This window comes from Leptonotus elevatus, chromosome 14, assembly GCF_054856555.1.
Source record: "Leptonotus elevatus isolate MCC_2025b chromosome 14, RoL_Lele_1.0, whole genome shotgun sequence".
Classification (NCBI taxonomy): domain Eukaryota; kingdom Metazoa; phylum Chordata; class Actinopteri; order Syngnathiformes; family Syngnathidae; genus Leptonotus; species Leptonotus elevatus.
Genome location: NC_141252.1, coordinates 21728554 through 21749746, shown reverse-complemented (window position 1 = coordinate 21749746; position 21193 = coordinate 21728554). Strand labels below are relative to the sequence as shown.

Below are 21193 nucleotides of genomic sequence, written 5' to 3'. Positions count from 1 at the left end.
GTGTGGTGGATCTGGTATGCATGAAAACCCACCCAGCCACCCGTACCCCCCCCCCCCCCCCACCACCACACACACACCAAGCCGCCACCCCCCGACACCACCCCCGCCAGCCCCCTAAACCCTGGGGACCCGCCGGACCCAGGCATCGGTGCCGGACAGCAAAGCGGCGAGGGCACCCGCGCCCACCCCACCTCCAGCCGAGTGGTGGGCGGAACACTGGGGGCGGAAGGGGAGATGGGAGCACTGGGAGACGGGCGGCACCCCTGAACCCCAGGCCCAGCGGGGAAAGGTCACGGTCGTCACGACAGCATTACCTAGTGAAAGCTAACCCTGTTACTGAATTCGCCAGCTCTACCCCTACCCAAAGTGACCCCACCCAGTGTATATTCAAGTGTGCGTGTGTGGTGCATTAAAATTGGGAGCAGGTGAGATGGAGCAGAGGGAAATGATATCCACCTGCTTCCCAGACTATGCATAATTTTAAATGGATAATGAAAGAGATGACCTGACACTTGGGGAGGACTAGCCATCAGGAATTTCATGAGTTTCCCAAATGCCCAGTCCATCCACCGCGAAAAATCGAATAGTAATTAATGGCTTGATTTTGGACGAACAACGAATCGGCAAAGTTCAGGCTCAGGAATTTTGTGTATACATATAAATAAACTTTGTTTCTTTATTTTATTTATATATTTATTATTAAGTATTCTTACATTTGTAACATTTAAGTTATTTTTGTAACCACATTGGGCTTTCCTTTCATTAACAGAAGGATACCAACAACATACAAATTTTGTCTACACATATACATTTCACTACTGTTTATTCTAACCCTAAACCTTGAATTGTTGAGTTTGTGACATAAATATGGAACAATTTGAATTAAGATATGCAAGAATTATAAAGTCACCTCACCTTCAAGCCCAATGAGCAAAGGAACATCTGGGCAGCTCTCTCTCCACAGCTGGTCAGATAGCAACCAAGCAGAGCCTCAACACAGTCAGCGATGCTTTTATCTGCTATGCATTGCTCTGTGTGCAAGTCGTAAGAGATTGACTGCTTTCCAAGCTCAGTGCCGTAGTTCTCCTCTGATGGATTCCAAAAACCCACCACAAAGTCATCCTCCTCACCTGCCTTGCTGGGGTCCAGGTAGCACATAGCGTCCCATGAGCTGTAGTCAAAGTCCTCAGCTGAAGATAGTGTGGGTAGTGGCTCTGAATAGTGCTGGGCCGAGGGATATGGGTTTTTCTTTAGGGCCTTCCATTCATACGTGTTCTCCATAGATGGTGATGGGCCTGCGGCATGTGTTAGAGAGGGCGGGTAGCTGCTCAGAGAGATTTTTTTACCAAATGCACCAGATCCTAGCAGCATATTGTCGATGAATTTGATGTGTTCCTTGTAGTACTCCAAGTCATCCTCCATGTTGACCTCATCTTTTGGCTCATTCTTTAAAAGCAGGTCTCCCTCATCATTGACCTCGGTCATCACTTCACCACCGTCATTACCAGAACGCCCATTAGACAGAAGCTCTTCTTTGGCCTAAATGAAGGCAGAAAGGCAGAAATACTATATGAATAAGGCACATTAAAAAAATTATCCAAAACCATCCCACCGTTACTATACACTGCAGCTACCTTGGCGTTAACAGCATCAGCACTGATCATCATAAACCCTGACCCTCAACCCCCCACCCCACCTCTGTTTATTTAACACCACAATACACAACCCTGCATCCTGGTCCACCTACTGAGAACAGTTAGAAAGCTAAAACATCTGTTTCATCTACCTTTTGGGTGAACAAGAGTGTTTACTCTCTACCAAAAGCAACCAAGGGTGGTAATCAAAGTGAAACATTAAACATATATTACAGAAATAATTCCTTTTAGTTTAAAATATGTACAACATAGGAAATAAAGTATAGTTTTAAAACATTTTCATTCACAATAAATAGTTAGAGATTTATGCACCTGTACGTCATGACAGGTACGGTGGTCACATGATATGCTTCTTTTCCTTTCGGCTTTTCCCAGGGGTCGCCAAAGCGAATCAGTTGCCTTCATCTAACCCTGTTCTCTGCATCCTCTGCTCTCACACCAACTACCTTCATGTCCTCTTCAACTACATCCATAAACCTCCTCTTTGGTCTTCCTCTAGACCTCCTGCCAGGCAACTCTGCATCCTTCTGCCAAAATACTAACTATCTCTCCTCTGGACATGTTCAAACCATCTCAATCTGGCCTCTCTGACTTTATCTCCAAAGCCTCTAACACGTGCTGTCTCTCTGATGTACTAATTCCTGATTCTGTCCATCCTGGTCACTCCCAAAGAGAACCTCAGCATCTTCATCTCTGCCACCTCCAGCTCTGCCTCCTGCAAGTGGGCACAAGCCAGTGTCTTCTTGTGCCGGTGCCAAGCCCAGATAATTATAGAGGGTTGTGTCAGGAAGGGCATCTGACAAAACTTGGCCAAATGAAACATGCGAATCAAATATATGATGTGATATGTAACGAGGAGAAAGTAGTGAGCTGGCTGTCCGAATCGCAAAACAGAATGAGGGCACTGTATATTAGCCAACTATATAGTGCCGGGCTTGGACACAGCCACTTCTTACTTCTTCACAATTATAAAAACTGCATTCTATTTACTTACTGTATTTTCATATTTTGACTGTGCAGTGCGCCAGAGCTCCTCTGATTAATAAACGCTACAACAAACGCAAATCTTATTAGACGTGTACGGTATTGCAATCATATTATGTATAAAAATGCAGCATTTTAACACAACCTGCACTGTGTCACACTGTAACACCACAACAAGCTTGATTAGAGTACCGGTCAATTAAGCCAAACTCTCAAAATCATTATCTCTCACATCATGATGACTAAGGTACATGGCTGGGAGATCATTGTAAGCTGTGCGCTCCACATTCATGGTTTCATTAAGTGAAATGCACACAATATTGCTCAGAGGTGGGCCTTAAAGGCCGGAGTCCTACAGGATTTGCATGTTGCCCTTCTCCAACACAGCTGACATATGATCAGCTCATCAGCAAGCTCTGCATAAGCCTGATTAACGATCCTGTTGATTGGACTCAGCTTGTGTTGGAAGTGGGAAACCTCCAAAACCTACAGGACTCTGGTAAAAAGCAATGATTTTGATTAAAATGGTTAAGTATTAAGAGACTTTTCTGTCATTTTGCTTTTTATGCAAATTGCTGTTGGTGACAATTGCTGTGACTGGCTCTGTTAGACAGGAAATGCAAATCAGTTGTTACTTTTGTTTCCCCTCCAGTAACCTGCCTGAGTACATCTTCTAATCCATTTCATGAAGGAAAAAAAAATCAAAACACAAAGTTCAGTAAATATATCATTATCTTTACTACATGGTCTGCTGGGAGTAGTTAGATAGGAACTAATGGTAGCTATCCAGTGGGACACATTAAAAGGGCAGACTCTCCTATGTCTACAAAGCACAATGACTGCTGTGTCCGAATGTGCACCCTACTCCCTATATAGTGCCCTACTGAGGGGTCATGCCATTTTGTAACGTTTGTAATGTTTCTTTTGAATTTCATTTATGAAGCACTTATGAAGCACTCATCTCTTCTTGGTTTATTCAATTGATTAGTCATTCACTACAATTTTGTAATGTCCTGGAATAAATGTTTTTTATTTGGGGACCTTTATCAGATATGAGATTAAAATAGATTAATTAGATTAATGAATTACAAATCCTGTAATTAATTAGATTAAAATGTTTAATCCCCTGACAGCACTGATTATTATTTATTCAATATATACTTATTTTATATTCTCAGGTTTATTTAAGTTTTTATAATTTCAGTCCATACATTTTGTTATTTAAATTACATCTTTAATATTTTCTTTCCAATGTTTGACGTCAACCGGATAATTTCCAGCCAATCCTGGAGCGTGACGTGTTCGTTTAAGGCGACCCCGATACGATCTGGCAGCCCGAACACATCTGGTACCGGGTTTAGATAGACCACAATGCATTGCTAGTATGAAAAAAGAATGGCGCGAGTATAAAAGCAATACATACTATGGAAATAATTTTAGTTGAAAAATATGTACGACAAAAGCTTATACAACGGCTATTTTTTGCGCTGTTACGGTATTCACGTGATATGCGACGAGGAAACAAGTAGTGAGCTGGCTGTCCAATAGATAGTTCCTACAAAGTCAGCCAGTGGGTGTGTCCAGCTCCCTTCCGCCATATTGTCCCGGTTACGGCCCGAAGCGAAGCCTAGACAAAAGTATAAACGACGCGTATTAAAACGGCTTAATTGACGGCAATAAGCACGAAAAAGTCCAAGTTTTACCGGGAAAGCCTGCAGGCAAAAGAACGCCAGCGGTACGATGCAAAAATTGGAATGATCGCCAGGATCCCAATACATTGAAGAAAGAAGGTCACACCAGCCACCGGTTATGTACATTGGCACCATGAAATACCTTATAAATGCGAAGAGTGCATAATCCAATCCTTTGAACAACTAAAGGCATATAAATCAATAGAGGTAACAGCTGTGTTGTGGATGGGTACGCAAAGTGCAACGCATGACCATGAAATTCAATGTGTTGATAGTAACGGCAAAGCTACGTCGTAGCTAGCTTAGCTTATATGCACTTATGGAAACTACAGTTGTGCTCATTGAAGTACGCTGGCATAATTTTGCATGTGTGCATGCTATTTTACTGAGAATATGTATGATAACAGAAATGCCCTTTTTTCACTCGTGCGACGTGGTTGTGTAAAGCCATTTATTGTAAGGAGGCATGGAGGTACTGTTTTTTTTACTACTGAGGGATTTAGCATGCAGGCGCTAGACTGGACAGGAACGGACATAGTGCACAATGTAAACGTGCTTAGTAGAAGAAGAAACATTAAAAGGAAAACTATTTAACCTGTGATGAAGGGATCTGAGCAGATCTGGAGTATTTCGTGGGTTCATCTTTCTGTTGATACTGGCTAACCAGTCTGCGACGTGATCACTGATTTAGTGAAATCACCTTCATGTGCTCGGACCTTTGGAATGGAATAGAATCCTAATGTACAAGTTCCGTCAGCTTTCTTGTACCATGTACCCAACACAAAACAACCATATTGGTTATGAAAAGGAACACTTGTTTGCAGAAATTTACACATGTGCGCAGCGCCGCGGCACAGTGCCTTCTGCTAGGATAACCAAAAAATATGGTGAACGCACGATGTGGTGACGTCACACGGGAACTATCTATTGCCAAACAGAATGAGGGCACTATATATTAGCCAACTATATATTAGCCAACTATATAGCGCGGGGCTATGTAGTGAATGAGGAGTTAGGGAATAAGGGCGGACATTCGGACACAGCCACTCTTACTTCTCCACAATTATAAAACCTGCATTTTACTTATTGTATTTTCATCTTTTGACTAACCCGCACCTGGCAATGGCATGTATATTATAGTTATTGCAAAAAATATGAACAAAATATATTTTTCTCTCTCTATATATATACACGTCAGGAATAAGAACATATTTTTGTAGATATATGCATGTGTATATGTTGGACTTAAGTGTAGATGCAGTATTGTGTCACACTGTAACACCATAGCATAGAGTGGCCAGTCACTTTAAAGAATAACCAGACTAAAAATCATTACCTTTCACATCATGATTAACGAACATGGCTGGGAGGGTCATTCAATCTCTCACCTTCTCAGGGGACTAATTTAAATTAATTACCATAATAAAACAAAAAAAGGAAGCGCACTGAGCCTTGATGGAACGTATACCATTATGCAAACCACTGACCTCATCTGAATCCAATTTGTCAGTAATGCTTTTGTCTTGGTTGACCACATAACCAGGAGGCAGCCAGTTGACTGGGGGATCAAAGATGGACACCACCATCCTGCTGGGAAGCCCTTTCTTCTTCCCTAAGCGGTAAAGGTTACAGTTGCTCACCTAAAAATTGGGCAGGCAGGAGAGGACATGTCATCAACAGTGTTAGAATAAATGTACATAAGTCATCCCATATTTACTCTTATAGTATTGCAAAGCATTTATTTAGTGGTATAACCTTGTTTGAATTATGTAAATTGAAGTTATCTATGACAAGAGCAGAGCCCCGTGAGAAAAAAGCATGGCTCATGCTCCTGCAGCTGGAAAACAAGAACTGTGACCTTATCACAAGGTAGCGGCTGAAACATTTTGTGACTGAACTGTTGAACTTTGACTGTTGAAACTTTCCGTGCCAAAGAAAAACACGTCTACATTATTGTCTGCACAAGGACTCATATCCGTGATCGTTTTAATGTTGCTGCTGTGTTACCCCTCCCCAGTAGAGCAGCAACAGCTGTGTAACTAGGGAAAACATAAAAAGAGTAGTTTATTTCTTTCTAATTATATTGTCTTTTAGCTTTGTTTTTGCCTTTTCTTCTTGTGTTGAACTGTTTTCTTTTTAGCGTTTAACTTAGCATTCAACTTTTTATTTAATTGTTGTCTGGTCTTCTCTTGCGGGTGGGCGGTCGACGCGGGGGTCCCTTGGCCCTGGGTGATCATGGGGATGTTGGGGGGGAAGGATGGGTTATCTTTTTATTGTACTATGGATGTTTTAATTGTTTAGCACCTTGAGTTGCATTTTAATGTATGAAAGGTGCTTTATAAATAAAGTTTGATTTGATTTGACAGGGCACTATAAATAAACACTGCTAGTGGCACCCACTGGAGGAGGGGGCTGCCTTAGTGCCCGGGGAGCAGGTCCGCCAAGCCAACAGGAGAACTGCATTTACATAAAAATTTTCAAAAGCAACGACTACAAACTCACCTGTTGGCTGCTCATTGTGAGAAACTTTGGTTTTTCTGTTAGCTTGGCGGACTTTAAAAAATATGGGAGGGGAAGTCGTTGCAGCCTTAAACTGATTCATCAGCGCCCCCTGCTGTGAAGTTTACTGGCATTTGCATGTGGGGATCACTGGGCATTTGGGTGCGGATCACGAGGCATTTGTGTGCGGATCTGCTAGGACGAATTTTAGTGCCAAAAGTCACGTGACAGTGGTAAGATTGTGCCAAAAGTCACGTGACCATTATCCGTAGTTGTAGAATTGGGTTTTTTTTGTACGTGAAGGATTTTTTGGTACATGAAGGATTTGTTTTCATACTGGAAAGATTTTAGATTGTACTTGAAAGATATATTTTTTTGTATTGGAAATATTTTTGTTTGTACTTAAATGATATATTTTTTGTAATTGAAGAAATATTTCTTTGTATGTGTAAAACATGCTGTATTTTTTTCTGAAGCAGGATATTTTTTGGATAGTTACAGTTCTTATGCGCAAAACAAAAGGAATTCGTTTGTGAATGATGTTTTGCATTTGCAAAACACACTTGAATTTGTTATACTGTATATATATATATATATATACTGATGAATCTCAATTCTAAGGCAATTATGGGACTCACCTTCTTGCTCCGCATGTAGCTGAGCCTGCCCTCATGGGCATCAGGGTAGGTGCAAAACAGATATGTGGTGATGGCATGCTTGAGGAATGAATCACCCAGCATTTCCAGCCGCTCTAGGTTGAAACCGTCACTGGCATTGGATAGGGTCAAGGCCTGCAGGATAAGACCAGGGTTGGGCCCCAGGCTTTTTATCGAGTCTCCTGTCACTTTGCTGGGATGCAGGACAGCAGAAAGATTGTGTGAATGTGCTTTGTGAGCATTGAGACACTCTTCGGCCTGGCTGTAGGTTGAGGTAGCATTATTTTGGTGGCCCGAGTTCCTTCCTAGTGTACATTCATCACTATGCTGTGGAGGACATGTGCCGGGAGTCTTCAAGCTGTGACAGGGCTGCACAGGAACTGAGGTAGGGATTTGCACTGTTTCAGGGCTAAGCAGTTCAAGAAGGCTACATTGGGAGCATTGGCAATTATGTTGGTGACTGTGCTCTCCTGCTGGGAGACTATTGCCACCATTGTAAGGAATTAGAGTAGATCCGTTTGCAGAGTTCGTGCCACAACTGACGATGACTTGGCAATGGTGAGGGCTGTCATCCATTAATAAAATGGAATTAGGTGAGTGCTGCTTACATTGAATGTCATTAACCTCAGTTAATGATATGAATATTTTGCTGTCAATTGATTTCTTCCACCCAAAGTCCAAGTTTGGATACCTGCCAAATAGAAAGACAATATTATTTTTTACTTAACAAAAAAATATGCTAGACATATTAAGTGGACATTTGTAGTAGTATTTGTATTCCTTGATATTAGTCCCAGTGAGAGCTTTAAAATTTAAGATAAGAAGAAGAGAAGAACCAATGGAGAGCATACAGTATTACATGACTGCAGTCACTGCAAAGTCACATAACAAGCTGCATTGGTTTAACCTCACAAGCCAGATTGATAATTGTGATTCACTCAAGGGGTGTTCTTCACATTATCAATCTGGAACTTCACTGAGCAGATCCGTTCCGGAAAGGAGAGACATTCTGTACAATACTTCGAGCTGATTGGACGATGCAGCATTTTGTGCACGTTTGTTTTGACCAATCACGGCAATGGATAAAAATGTCGTCTTCGGTCTTGTCTTGGGGGGGGTGGGCATCTTTACCAGATAAAAATGCACAAAGCGCCTCTTGCTGTTCAACATTCAACAAGGAAACGGTGAGTAATTCTGCGAGAACAGAATTCATTGCAGCATCCATTTGTCTGGTTTATTTGTTTCCCCCCGCTATCGGCCTTTCTTGGTTTCATCCCGCCCTAAACAATACCTGATTGGTCCGACCTAAACGTATCAGTGGGAGCTAAACAAGATGTATTCTCAGAGTATTTGTGAACAAATACGGCAATAATTCAGCTTGGTAGCAAGGTTAGCATTAGTTCCAGGCTGCAATCTATTAAAATATTCTATACTACTAGCAGCACTCCCATTTACTAACTTTTTTCTCAGTTTGAATGGAAGATTTTTTTTTTTTGTGGTTCAAATGAAAATGGTATGAATGAGGAAGGTTGTGAAGCTAAAATAAGTTACTCTCTACCACAAATTGTCAATTGCTTAGCAATTTATTTGGTCCATGTTTTCAGAGTGTAGAATACACACGGTGACTGTGCCGCACTGGCAGATTGCTGAATAATATTAAAACACAATAACTAAAACAAAAATATCCGCAGAACACTGAAGAACAACTAATTTATGCAAGCACACATACACCTTCAAATAGAGATATAGAGATAGACCGATGTAATCCCCGAAGGGCCAATACCGATACCAATTATTAGTAGTCAAGGAGACCGATAAACAATATTTGGAGCCAATATTAATTTTCAGTGAAATGGAAACATATATATACATATACATACATATACATATATATATACATACATATACACACATATACATACATATACACACACACCCCCACACACACACACACGCTCACACACACACATCTACACACATACACACACACTCACACACATATATATATATATATATATATATATATAAGACGTGTGAAGATAATGGAAATAATTCAATTGGATATTTTATCACACCTAATATTGAAAGGTAACAAATTAAAACTCAGCAGACCTGTTGGAAACAATGTAAATATACAGCTCCAAATCATACACACATTTTGGCAATGTACTTATATCCGACCCGTTTGGGGGAGCATTCACTCAGTTCTCTGTGATGCTTTGGGGTATCCTGTTCAAAGGTCTTGTTTGGTTTTATATTTGGGATATTTGAAAGAGGCTGTGCATAAAGCTGATCAATATTTTGTCAATGTACTCCTGGTGGCTGGCAAAAAATTACAAATAACTAGCTTAAGACTGAAGCACCGTCGTTTAAGCAATGGCTGATAATCGTGGATGACATACTGGACATGGACCGCCTTACATACAGACTGAGACTGAAGGAAAATCTTTCACAAGAATTGGAGGAAATGGCTGACAAAATTGCTTTCGGATGGATCATAACATAATCTGATAAACACAGGCTTGTTTCTGCTTTTTGGTTTTTGTTTGGTTTTCTTTTCTTTTCTTTTCTACTCCTCCGTTTGAGGACAATGTTGTTTTACTTAAAATGTTAAATAAATAAAGATTGTTAAAAAAAAAGTTAAATGAAAACTTAAGTAAATATCATAGCTTCCTATAGTTTTCTACAGTTCGGGCTGGGTATTTTGCATTTATTTATTCATATACCTTATATTTGTGAACCTGGCGATACGATACATACTTCGATACATAGGTCACGATACAATATGTATCGCAATACAATTTTATACAATTGAACATGATACAATACTTTAGTTAGTGTTGAACGCAAACATCCATATATTCAACAAAGTAGAAATGTTCATATATCTTCAATTTATTGAAGAAAAAAACAGCATAACAAAGTTTGCTTGGAGATTGAAACATCTAAACCAGTGTTTCTCAACCACTGTGCCGCGGCATACTAGCGTGCTGTGAGATACTGTCTGGTGTGCCGAGGGAAATTGGCGAATTCCACCTAAACGGTAACAGCAAATTAATTATTATCCGCAAATAGTGTGTCGTTGTCGAGTAATCCCGCGAAATTGCATTTACACACAACTTTGTCCAAACACCGCATTTTTGGCGCAACAAATTTTTTTTTTTGAATGCACGTTTCACTTCAGTTTTGGGTTATTTTGCCCGAAATGGCTCCATGGGCAGTAAACAAAAGCCCTCACGTCAAAGCTGAACTTACGAAGAAGAAAGCTACACATCACATCCTGTTTTAGACGCTAGCGAACGTAGATATCTATGCTAGTGAATGTGTTGACAATCTTAGGGGTGTCAAAATTATCGCGTTAATTTAAAGTACCTTTAATAGCATTAAAAAATGTTAACGCTCGATTAACGACCACGATTTGGAAACCCTCGACTGAAGGGAATTCCAGTCAGGACGCAGCAGAAACGTCCACGGCAAAATTATCCAATAGAAATGCACTGTACTACACTGGAGCTAAAATACCCAATGTTTAAGGGGCAGAATGTTAGTGTGGAGGAGCCATTTGGACAGTGTAGCACTACCCCGGGTTCCCTGCTTTGAAAGAACGCACTCTGTTAGCTGTTAGCAATGAGCTATGTTGCTCCAGCTCTCCAAGAGGGGTCCATGGGAACTCTCAAGCCCCTGTGAGCCACTTGATTTTTAGATGTGAAGCGTATTTTATTCAGCAACAACAGAAAATAGCTCGTAAGTGTAACACATAGTAGTGCTCTTGGCTCGCTTGCAGTTATGTGGTGTCACTTTACAATCAATCAATCAATATTTCTACAACACACAGACTTGACTTGAACCAATTTCCTTCCACCCCTTGTAATATGTGGTTCCCTGGGATGCCCCACACAGAGTAGGTGCAGTTAAAAAACTAAAAAAAAAAAACTAAAAAATTAAGAAACACCATCTCGTGAGGAAACACTGAAGTATAAAAACATTAAATAATAAAATAGAATAAAAGTATATACTAAAAAGTGCATCTAAGTAAGCAAATGAAAACTAAAAGTACTAAAACAATATATAAGATAGAGAAACACTATAATAAATAAATGTAACAAATAACAGTAAGCTATAAAAATTAAATAAAATAGAGTAAAAATAAATGATGGATTAGAAAAGTATACAAGGCTAAAAATAAAATCTTATTTAAGTTTAAATGACAATAAAAGAAACACATACATAGATAAAAAAATAAAAATAAAAAGTCGTAATCAATTTAAAGCTTAATTCAAAAAGTGGGTCTTGAGTCTACCTTTAAAAATATCAACATTCTCTGCGGCCCTGACGCTCTCTAGCAGGCTATTCCACCGACGAGGGCCGGAAACTTGGAATGACGCCTCACCATGGATCTTAGTATTGGGTTTAGGTATCGTTAAAAGGCCAGTGCCGGAGGACCTGAGGGTCCGTGAGGGTTGATATAGTAAAAGAAGATCTGTGATATAATTGCGCATCTGAGAACTTAACAAGATAAAAGCGTTACTATAAGACAATTTAGCAGTAATAAATTAAATAATAATGCATATATTTGTGGCGACTAGCGTTAAGTTGTATTCTACAATTTTAAATATGTGCAGAAGTCTGCAAGTTACTTCTCATGTTAAAAATTAGGACGCTCTTAATAAGAAAATAACACACCGATCTCTTCTGGGTTGTATGCAGTAAAGTTGTGTCATTTTTTCAAAATTACTGATTCAATGACTAAAAAATGCAACCATATTTCTATTAGGTCAACATTTCTTCCCACTTTTATGATTTTCCGCACAAAACGTTTAATGATGTTTACTATGTTTTTTTTCTTCTTCTTAATGGGCAGTGGAACTTGTGCGAGTGAATGGGTTTGTAAAATCACAAACATCCACCAACTATGGCCAGCAGATGGCAGCATTGTAGCTCTTTTCAATGGGCTCCCGTATGGAATTACAATGAAACATAACAAATCTGATGCAAGTTTCCAAGGATGACATGAATGATGAAAGCCTTTGTTACATTAAATCAAATTCACAGAGCATTACTAAACAAAAAAATATTAGTGTCAAAGTCACTGTTGTGCAGAAAATGCATCTTTTGCATTTTGCGTTTGCCTTTAACTCTGCCAGACGTTTTCAGAAAAGGGATGCCATCAGTGCCAGCCGATTTAAGCATTTTGACTGATCTTTCAAGGTCCACAGAAAATGTTTGTTTCTACCTTATTCCGTTCTTTAGTAATCAACAATAGAAAATGGTTAGTTTCACCCGATTTCGCTTGTTTTGGACTCAAATACGGAGAAATCAAGCTTTTAGTGAAACGATATTATTTCATGCATTCTAGTGAATTTTACACTTCTTTTTGTCCATGAATGATGCCACAAACACCTAAATAGTGCTTTACTTCTATAAAACACTACCACCAAGAATGAAAAAGTGTTTTTTGATAGCAAAATACGTTTATTTACATTCAACAGTGTAACAATTTGACAACAATTTGGCAAACTATTTACAAATGTGTGCAACTGTGGTGCTATTTACAAATATGTGGATGTTTCAACGACAGTTTTTCTTTTTGTAACACTCTCCTGCGTGCAAGGAGACGCAACAGCATTTGCACAACAGATTGCCTCTTCGCGTGCTCCACTTTCTTGCAGGCCGTTTTTTCCGGGGAAAAGCAAGTATATACTGCAGTGTGTGTTGCCATCAAGTCTAATATCAGGATCATGCTACGGTTACGTTACGGTGGTGTTACGTCTGGCTTCCTCATGTCCTTCAGTTGCTATACCGGGTTGTAAGAGATGTTCTGATCCATCTTATCCACTCCATTCATGGTGGCATCGTAGTCCAGAAACAGTGTCTTCTCCGTGATCAGACTGTACCCGCTCCTCCGATGAATATGCATTGGACTCGGGGTACTCTTCATTGTCTGACAAAATGTCCGCATGTGCAGCTCCGGCGTTAGCAGCGCTAGCCGGTGATGCTTTATGACGTGAGAATAAAGGCCGCGTCCAACTGTGGCGTCAACCTCGGGATTCACCATCATCATCATCATCAATGCATTGGTCGATGCTTTTCGACAACTCTCCATCACCCGATCGAATTTCCGATTGTGTAGAAGTACCCGGTCGGTTATTGTGCGCGTTTTCCGGCGTTAGCAGCGCTAGCCGCGCTTAGCCGGTGAGGCTTACTAAGTGATCATAATGGTCGCGCGTCAAGGCTTCCAACTTTGGCGTCAAGCTCGGAGTCATCATCATCGTCGACATCAATGCGCTTTTTAGTATTGATCGATGCTTTCCGTCTTTGAAAAAAATGCTCAAGCGTGAGCTGCTTGCAACCGGTTGCCATTGTGGCTTCATCAGCCATTGTCTCCTCAACACTCTAGCTCCGCCTCACGTCTTCTACTGACGCCCACGGTGGGCGGCCCATCCATACTTGTGCAAAGAGAGTCATCGCTGCTATCTAGGGGCCAAGACGAGTCATTATACTAACCAGATCTGCTTGATACTTTCAGCACAGCTGCCCAAGGCTTTCCTCCACCCGTTTCCCCCAAAAAAACGAAAAAACATAGTGAACGTCTTTTAACGTCCTCGGCGCCCTTCCGTAGGTTTATGCTAAACGTTTTATAACGTTTATGGCGGTCAAAGAGTTAAAGATGAGTTAAAATGCTCAAAATCAGCTTGCACTGTAGGGGTTGTTTTTTGGATAACGTTAAACAAGAGTATGAAAAATGTGAATTATTTTTTTTGAATTACATGCATTAAAGTAAAGCATTTAATAAATGTTTGCGTATCACATTTAGAATATTTGTTCATGTCAAAATACTGGGGTCATTTTTTTCCATTATGCAAGTAACTATCTGATTAGAATAAGAGGAGGATGAGCGTGTGCAGTGGATCAAAAAATATTGAAGATGGCCTCATAACATTAAATGTCAAAATAATTAACACATAACCTGGTGCTCTTCAAATTTGGCAGGAATTTTTTTTGAGAAAAAAGCCTTTTTTGTTGAGCGATTAATCGTGATCAATCAAAATTCTAAGATGTGATCAATCTGATTAAAAAATTAAATCGTTTGACAGCTGTAGTTTCTACCTTATTCCGTTCTTTAGTAATCACCATTTCAAAATAGATAATTCAGGGTTTAAAGTAAAAAAAAAATATCCTGAACCTGAATTTCTTTTGTGGGGAGCAGGGGTGGAGTGGATTAGACGCATTCACACTAGTGTTTCTTAGCTACTTCACATTTTGGTTATTGCAGATTCACTCTATTGTGGCTTTTCATTTGTGACATTTGTAAAGGTAAGCCATTTTAAGATTAAAAAGCTGAATGGGATGGCAGCGTAGAGCTGAGCTCCTGAGTCGATTTGATAATTGTTAATTAAAACGTGAATTGTAAACTAACAAGAAATTAGTGGGGGTCGAGGAGAAGTCTGGAGAAAAAAGAAAAGCGATGTCCAGAGACCAGAAAGATCACAAACAAAGATGTGGCAGCAGACGACGACATTGGCGGCGTCGATCAACATGTTGCTCAAAGGACTTGCCGCAATCACGACAGAGATACAAGACTTGAAGAAAGAGATGAAAGACGACCTCTTGGCGTTCAAGGAAGAATTTAAATTGGAGGTTAAGCGAGAATTTGGTGAATTCATTGAATAAATATATACGGGAAAATGGCACATATCGCAGAAACGCAACTGCAGCGGAAAGATATTGCCGAAGCACAAGCGAGAGTGGCACAGTTGGAAGAATGGAATAATGACGCGAAAGAAGCTATCCTCACTCCGCTAAAACGGCAAAAGGAAAATACAAGAGAAGTTAACCAAGGTGGAGAGACATGGACTGTAACTTGAGGATCTATGGCGTGATGGAAAAGGACGACGAATCAGTGCCAGAATTGGTGAAGGGGCTCCTCCGCCGTGAGCTAACTGGCGACGTGGAACTACATATTCAGCGAGCACACAGAAGCCTCGGGAAGAAACTGCCACCGGGCGCACCTCCGAGGTCCACTGTGGTCAATTTTCTAAAATACGAGACTAAAGAGGACATTCTGGCTAAAGCATGGAAACGGAAAATAAAAGTCGAAGGGAGACAGATATTCTTTGACCACAATTACCCGACGGAGGTATTGAGAAAACGCAAATCCAACTCAGAGATTTAAAAAGTTCTGAAAGAGGAAAAAAAAACACGTTTTCAGACACCCCTGAGTAAGATCAGGATTCACTGGTCGGATGGCCCCAACATCTATAACAGCGCGGAGGACGAAACGCGGGACATGAGGGGAAGAGGAATGGAGATTGCGGGACGTGATGAAGAGGCTGGAGGCGGAGAACCATCACTCGAGAACACATTAGGGCTTCAACATGGCAACGAGTCGGCGCGAGGCACGAGACAATGCTGAAGTCGTCGCACCGAATTCCAATCCTGACGCGGCGAATCGTGTGAGGGAAAGGCTGCAGGAATTCAGAAGAGGAAAGGGTGCTTTATAACTGGGTCAGACGGGGAGTGTGATTACGGAAAATAACTTTGAAATGTGTCTCCTGTGTTTAAGTTGAAGACTGTACGCTGAGTGGGTGAGTGAACATTTTTGTATATGAGAAGCATTGCTTATTATTTGTGGAATGAATGGAGACATACACAAACTGAGGGGGACACAAACGGGAAAATCCCTACCCTCTAAGAGCTAAAGTTAGTAACATGGTGGAACCCAGTCCCCCCTTTTCCCCTAACTCCCTCTTTCCCCCCTTTATTTAATTTTTTATTTTTATGTTTGTTATAAAATTAGAATTCCGGTGCCCAATTGGGTCACCTGAAGATGCATATTCCGTGATCATCACCCATCCCAACTTATTCATAATACTTCTCATTTAATAAAACATTCGATGAGGGATTCATGAGAGATAGTGACTGTTGGACTTGTTTAGTACGATAGGAAGATCCACTTTAGGTATATCCCCAACAACTAGGGGGGCCCTTCAATTGTTGGAAGGCTATCCCCCACTCTTACCAACATGGAAACCAGGACCATGTTTGCTGGGGAGTTCCGTTTTTGTTTTTTGGGTTTATACAAATGTTGTTTTTGTTGTTTACAGTTGTTAAATTACAGTGGCGGGGCCTGTAATATTTTCATATCATCGTTATATGAGTAATGCAACATTAATGATATTACAGCGGTGTTAATAAATATTAACGGTTTGAATAATAACAAAAAGAGGGATAGAGCTTTGTCTAAGTTTAGAAAAGAGAAGATGGAGGTTATTTATCTCCAAAAGACACACTTATCGCAAAGAAGCATTTAAAATCTTGAAAGTTGGGATACATAAATGATTTTTCTAGTTCCTTTGGTCAAACACACAAGAGGGGCGTAATGATATTGATCTCCGATAAGGTGCAGTTTGAACTGGTGAAAGAAGTTGGCGACAAGGAGGGAAGGTACATCATGATAAAAGGGAAACTAGAAGGTCAATTAGTGACATTAATCAATGTGTATGCTCGTCCGGAAAGTGGGAAAGAGTTTTATGAGAAAATATTCAATCTAACATCTTTGGAAACAGAAGGAATATTGGTATGTGGCGGGGACTTTAATGTGGTGTTGAATTACAAATTATAATTAAACAAATACATAGATATATGAATGTAATGATGTCAATATTGGATGCACTGGATGTATGGAGAGAATTACATCCATCCATCCATCCACTCACTACTCTGATGCTCACGCTGTGTATTCCAGAATTCATTATTTTCTGATGTCTAAGGATGATGTACATAGGGTTAAAGATTGCAGGTTAGGAGTGACTGATATTGCAGATCATAGCGCAGTCTACCTAAAATTTCATCTAAATACTATGAAAAAAGCAACAGTATGGACTTGGCGACTTAATGAAGGTGTACTAAACAATAAAGATCTATTTGGAGAACTGAAAGGAGAAATACTTAAATACAAAGAAGAATATTATAATGTAGAGGTGGATCCAACCATTTTATGGAGCAGCCTGAAGGTGGTGATTAGAGGCAAACTGATCTCATACACCACATACGCTAATAAAGTTAGATAGAAAAACTATCAGACACAGACTACGAAATGAAGACAACTGGAACAGCAGCATAAACGGACAAATTATTCTGGAATACTTGACCAGATTAATGATGCTCGGAAAGGTATTAATGATTTTCTTTTGGTGGAGGTGGAAAAAAAGCAAGGTTTATGAAACAAACTTACTATGATGGAGGATCTAGGGCCATAAAAGTTTTGGCGAGACACATAAGGAGGCAACAAGCCTTAACTGCTATATACAAAATAAGGGACCCAATGACTAATATGATCTTATTTCAACCATTGGAAATTTGAGAAGTATTTTAGCGAATTATATTCACAACCGCCATCTGTGAGTGAGGAAAGCATGATGTAATTTTTAGACCCTTTGGATTTGCCAAGTATAGGTCTGCAACAAAATGAAGGGTTGACAGACAGCGGAAGAGATTCAAAAAGCCATCAATCAAATGAAATTTGGGAAATCGCCGGGAATGGATGGCTTTGGAGCCTCGTTTTATAAAACATTTAAGGGTGAATTAATTCAATTTTTGAGGGATTCATTTAACTATAGTCTTAGGTTGGTAAAGATTCCCCCCCTCAAGGAAAGAGACCATCCGAAAGAAGGGAAAGCTAAAGAACAGTGCCACAACTATCAACCTATATCGCTTCTAAATGTGGACTATACATTTTATACTTCTATTATAGCCAAACGGTTAGAGACATTTATGCAGGATTTGATTTGGTTTGTGCGCAGGAGAGGCTTGAAGGTGGCCGCAGCCGCGACGCGGGCTGCACGCGGGAGAACGGGTCTTTCTTCACTGGCATCTGCGAGGTTGCCCGCGGATGCGCGGGCCGGGAAGCGCTTGGAGGAACGGAAGTCGAAGCGGCCTGCGGCAGCCCCAGCCCCGAAGGGGGAGTGGCGCCCAATGGCCGAGCGTCCCGCTCTCGATCAATGGGGAAACGACCCTCAGAACAAGACAAGTGTGTTACAACTTCCAAGTGTCGATGATCAACGTGTCATGCAATTGACATTTGTTTTTTCACCTGAATTTCCAAAACAAAACATTTAAAATGCATGCTAATATCACTTACCTGATTAAAAAACAAATAATACGTTTGAGTGAAAAATGAGCCATCCTGGCATGATGATCCCTTTTTTAAATATACACTCTAAAAACTGTTGGGTCAAAAATAACCCAACTATGGGTCAAAAATGGACCGATTCTCTACTTGAGTTAATTTGACCCAACTTTGAGTCAAGAAATGGGTCTTTTAGTGTAAAACCACTCATGAATATCAGTCAGATCCTTTAGCTGAGTCCTTTTGTATAAAACAACCCAAAAAGTGGATCGGTCCATTCACATTTTAAGGTTAATAATCAAGTGACTTGAGGTCACTCCAACTGACAAGATGGCGTCCATTCGGCTCTTGGCTCTCACAGGGTTTGAGTGTGCCGCGAACACCTCTTGCAACTTAGCTCGTTGCTAACGGCTAACCGATTGCCTTCTTCCAAAACAGAGAACCAGCGGTAGTGCTACACAGTCCAAATGGCTTCTCCATGCTAACACTAACACCAACATTCTGCTCCTTAAACATTGTGTGTTTTAGCTCCAGTGTAGTATAGTGCATTTATATTGGGTAATTTTGACATGGACTTTTCTTCTGCGTCGTGACTGGAATACCCTTAGTAGAGGGACCTCCGCTCTTTCTCTCGGGAAGGTCCACCGCTGCCCAATCCGGGCCTGCCTCGCAGCTTTCACGAGCAGCCTCCGTGGAAGGATGGCCGTGTGGGAAGCGGCAACACATTTTGCCAAGGCGTGACAACAAATAATGTAATTAATTATGCCTGTTGTAATGGCATTTTGTACATAAAGGTGGCATTTGGTGAGCATCTATTTTCTTCAACTGAAGAGCAAAAAAGCATGTAGCCTACCAATATTTCTTTACATGCAGACATGAAAGATAGTGTGTAGACAGAAGCAAGTGGCGCAGGAGAGCCTTGGCCACATCAAAACCATTTTGTAAACAGAAGCGCTTGGAATCAGGCAAGCCTTGGCCACATTATGCACAGTTGAAACATTAACACTGCTTAAATGTAAGAATATAAAAGTGTACCGTGACTTAAGTAATGATTACATTCATTCAATACACATTCAATATATGTATTGAAAATATTGAATGAAAATGATACTCCAATAAATGTTCCAAAAATATTTCCAAGACATTAAAGAACATGTAAAAGCATTTGAGTTTTTTTGTGGCAATATATTGAATATTATTGGGGGGGACTAGTGCAAAGACAATTTCGCATGGATCGAATCCTGAACCCAAGGTATCGGTATTGAATTGGTGATGAAAAAAGTGGATCGGAGCATCCCTACTTATTAATAGTCTAAAATTAAAATCGATCTGTAACGAAAGCAAAGAGTATAAAGGGCAAAAATGCTGACAATTTTTTTTTTAATGCATAAACACAGGTCAATTCCTTCTTGTTATTCTCTAATTGTGTTTAGACTACACACATCATTGTGAAAGATTTTTCTAGTTTGATACCTGAAATCAGGAGGAAGGATTTGCGATCCAACTCCAGCTTCACTGGCTGTCTGGGATCTGAGTTCCTCTGCTGTCAAGAGGCAGTGGAGACGGTAGAGGATGCTGGGCAAACACACTGCCTTCCTCCAAAGCGATGCAGGGATGGGGTGGATGGCACAAAGCTCTGGAACCAGGATCTGACAAATACAAGACTCCTTTCATGGACAGATCAAAAATGAATAAGTGTAAAATGTGTAGCAAAGGAAATGAGCAATATTTACAACTCCCATTTTGAAAGAGATGTGACTGCGTAAAAACATAAATATACTCTAAATTGAGCAGTGTAAATGTAATCAATGTAAATATTTTAATGCTTTTGTTATTCTTTAACGCATTGATATTAATTTGTGCAAATGCAATGAGTTTATCTTAATGATTTTAGTATGGAATCATAGCCATGAATACAATTGCACAGTATAAAAATGCTTAAAGGATCTTTGTGCAGTGTCACTTTTTTGTTCATGACTCCCACCTCTGGCCGAAAGCGTAACTGCAGCATCTGTGTCAGGCTCGTTCATGGTGCGCGTGCGAGTATGTGCACGATCTTAAAGCGACGTCCACAGTTGACAAAGGAAGTCATTACTTCAAATGAGGTAAGACAAACTCTGCCCCTCCCCACACAAAATAAACTGTGATGTGTGCAGGGTAGGGGTACAACGGTTTCAGATTTTGGTGTACGATTATTGTCTGAGAAATAAACACGGTTTTACGGTTATTCTTATAGACATAAAAAAATAATAATCACATCAACATTCTTTGAAATTTTTTATTTTTTAACAACAAAAAAAAACTGAAAAAAAAGATGCATTTTAGCACAAAAAAAAAAAAAATTGAAACATAAATAACACACTTAACAGTGAAACACCCTGCATCAGGGCCAAATAACATTACCATACTTTTAGTTCAAATTATAGTGCAGGAATGTGAGCATGTTCACATTATCAGCGGCCAGTTTTGACCGGCAAGGAGACAGGATATGGCCACTTGCACTGAATACCCTTTCCAAAGGCACGCTGGTAGCTGGAACACAAAGGTACTTGATGGCCACTTTTGAAATTATTGCCATTT

The 21193-nt window shown here is 40.2% G+C and overlaps 1 protein-coding gene across 6 annotated transcripts in view; it reads right to left on the bottom strand.

Annotated features, from left to right (window-relative positions):
• dicer1 (dicer 1, ribonuclease type III) overlaps positions 1-21193 on the bottom strand; it is a 213908-nt gene that overhangs the window by 49230 nt on the left and 143485 nt on the right. For all 6 annotated transcript variants that reach the window (XR_015097029.1, XM_086094344.1, XM_086094347.1 and 3 more), the window contains 4 exons: positions 20087-20262; positions 7468-8176; positions 5818-5970; positions 916-1539 (listed from right to left, as the gene is read on the bottom strand). Coding sequence is in view for 5 of the 6 variants with exons in the window: in XM_086094344.1 (XP_085950470.1) it covers positions 916-1539; positions 5818-5970; positions 7468-8176; positions 20087-20262 (1662 nt within the window). In the remaining variant the exon portion in view is untranslated. The remainder of the gene's footprint in view (positions 1-915; positions 1540-5817; positions 5971-7467; positions 8177-20086; positions 20263-21193) is intronic.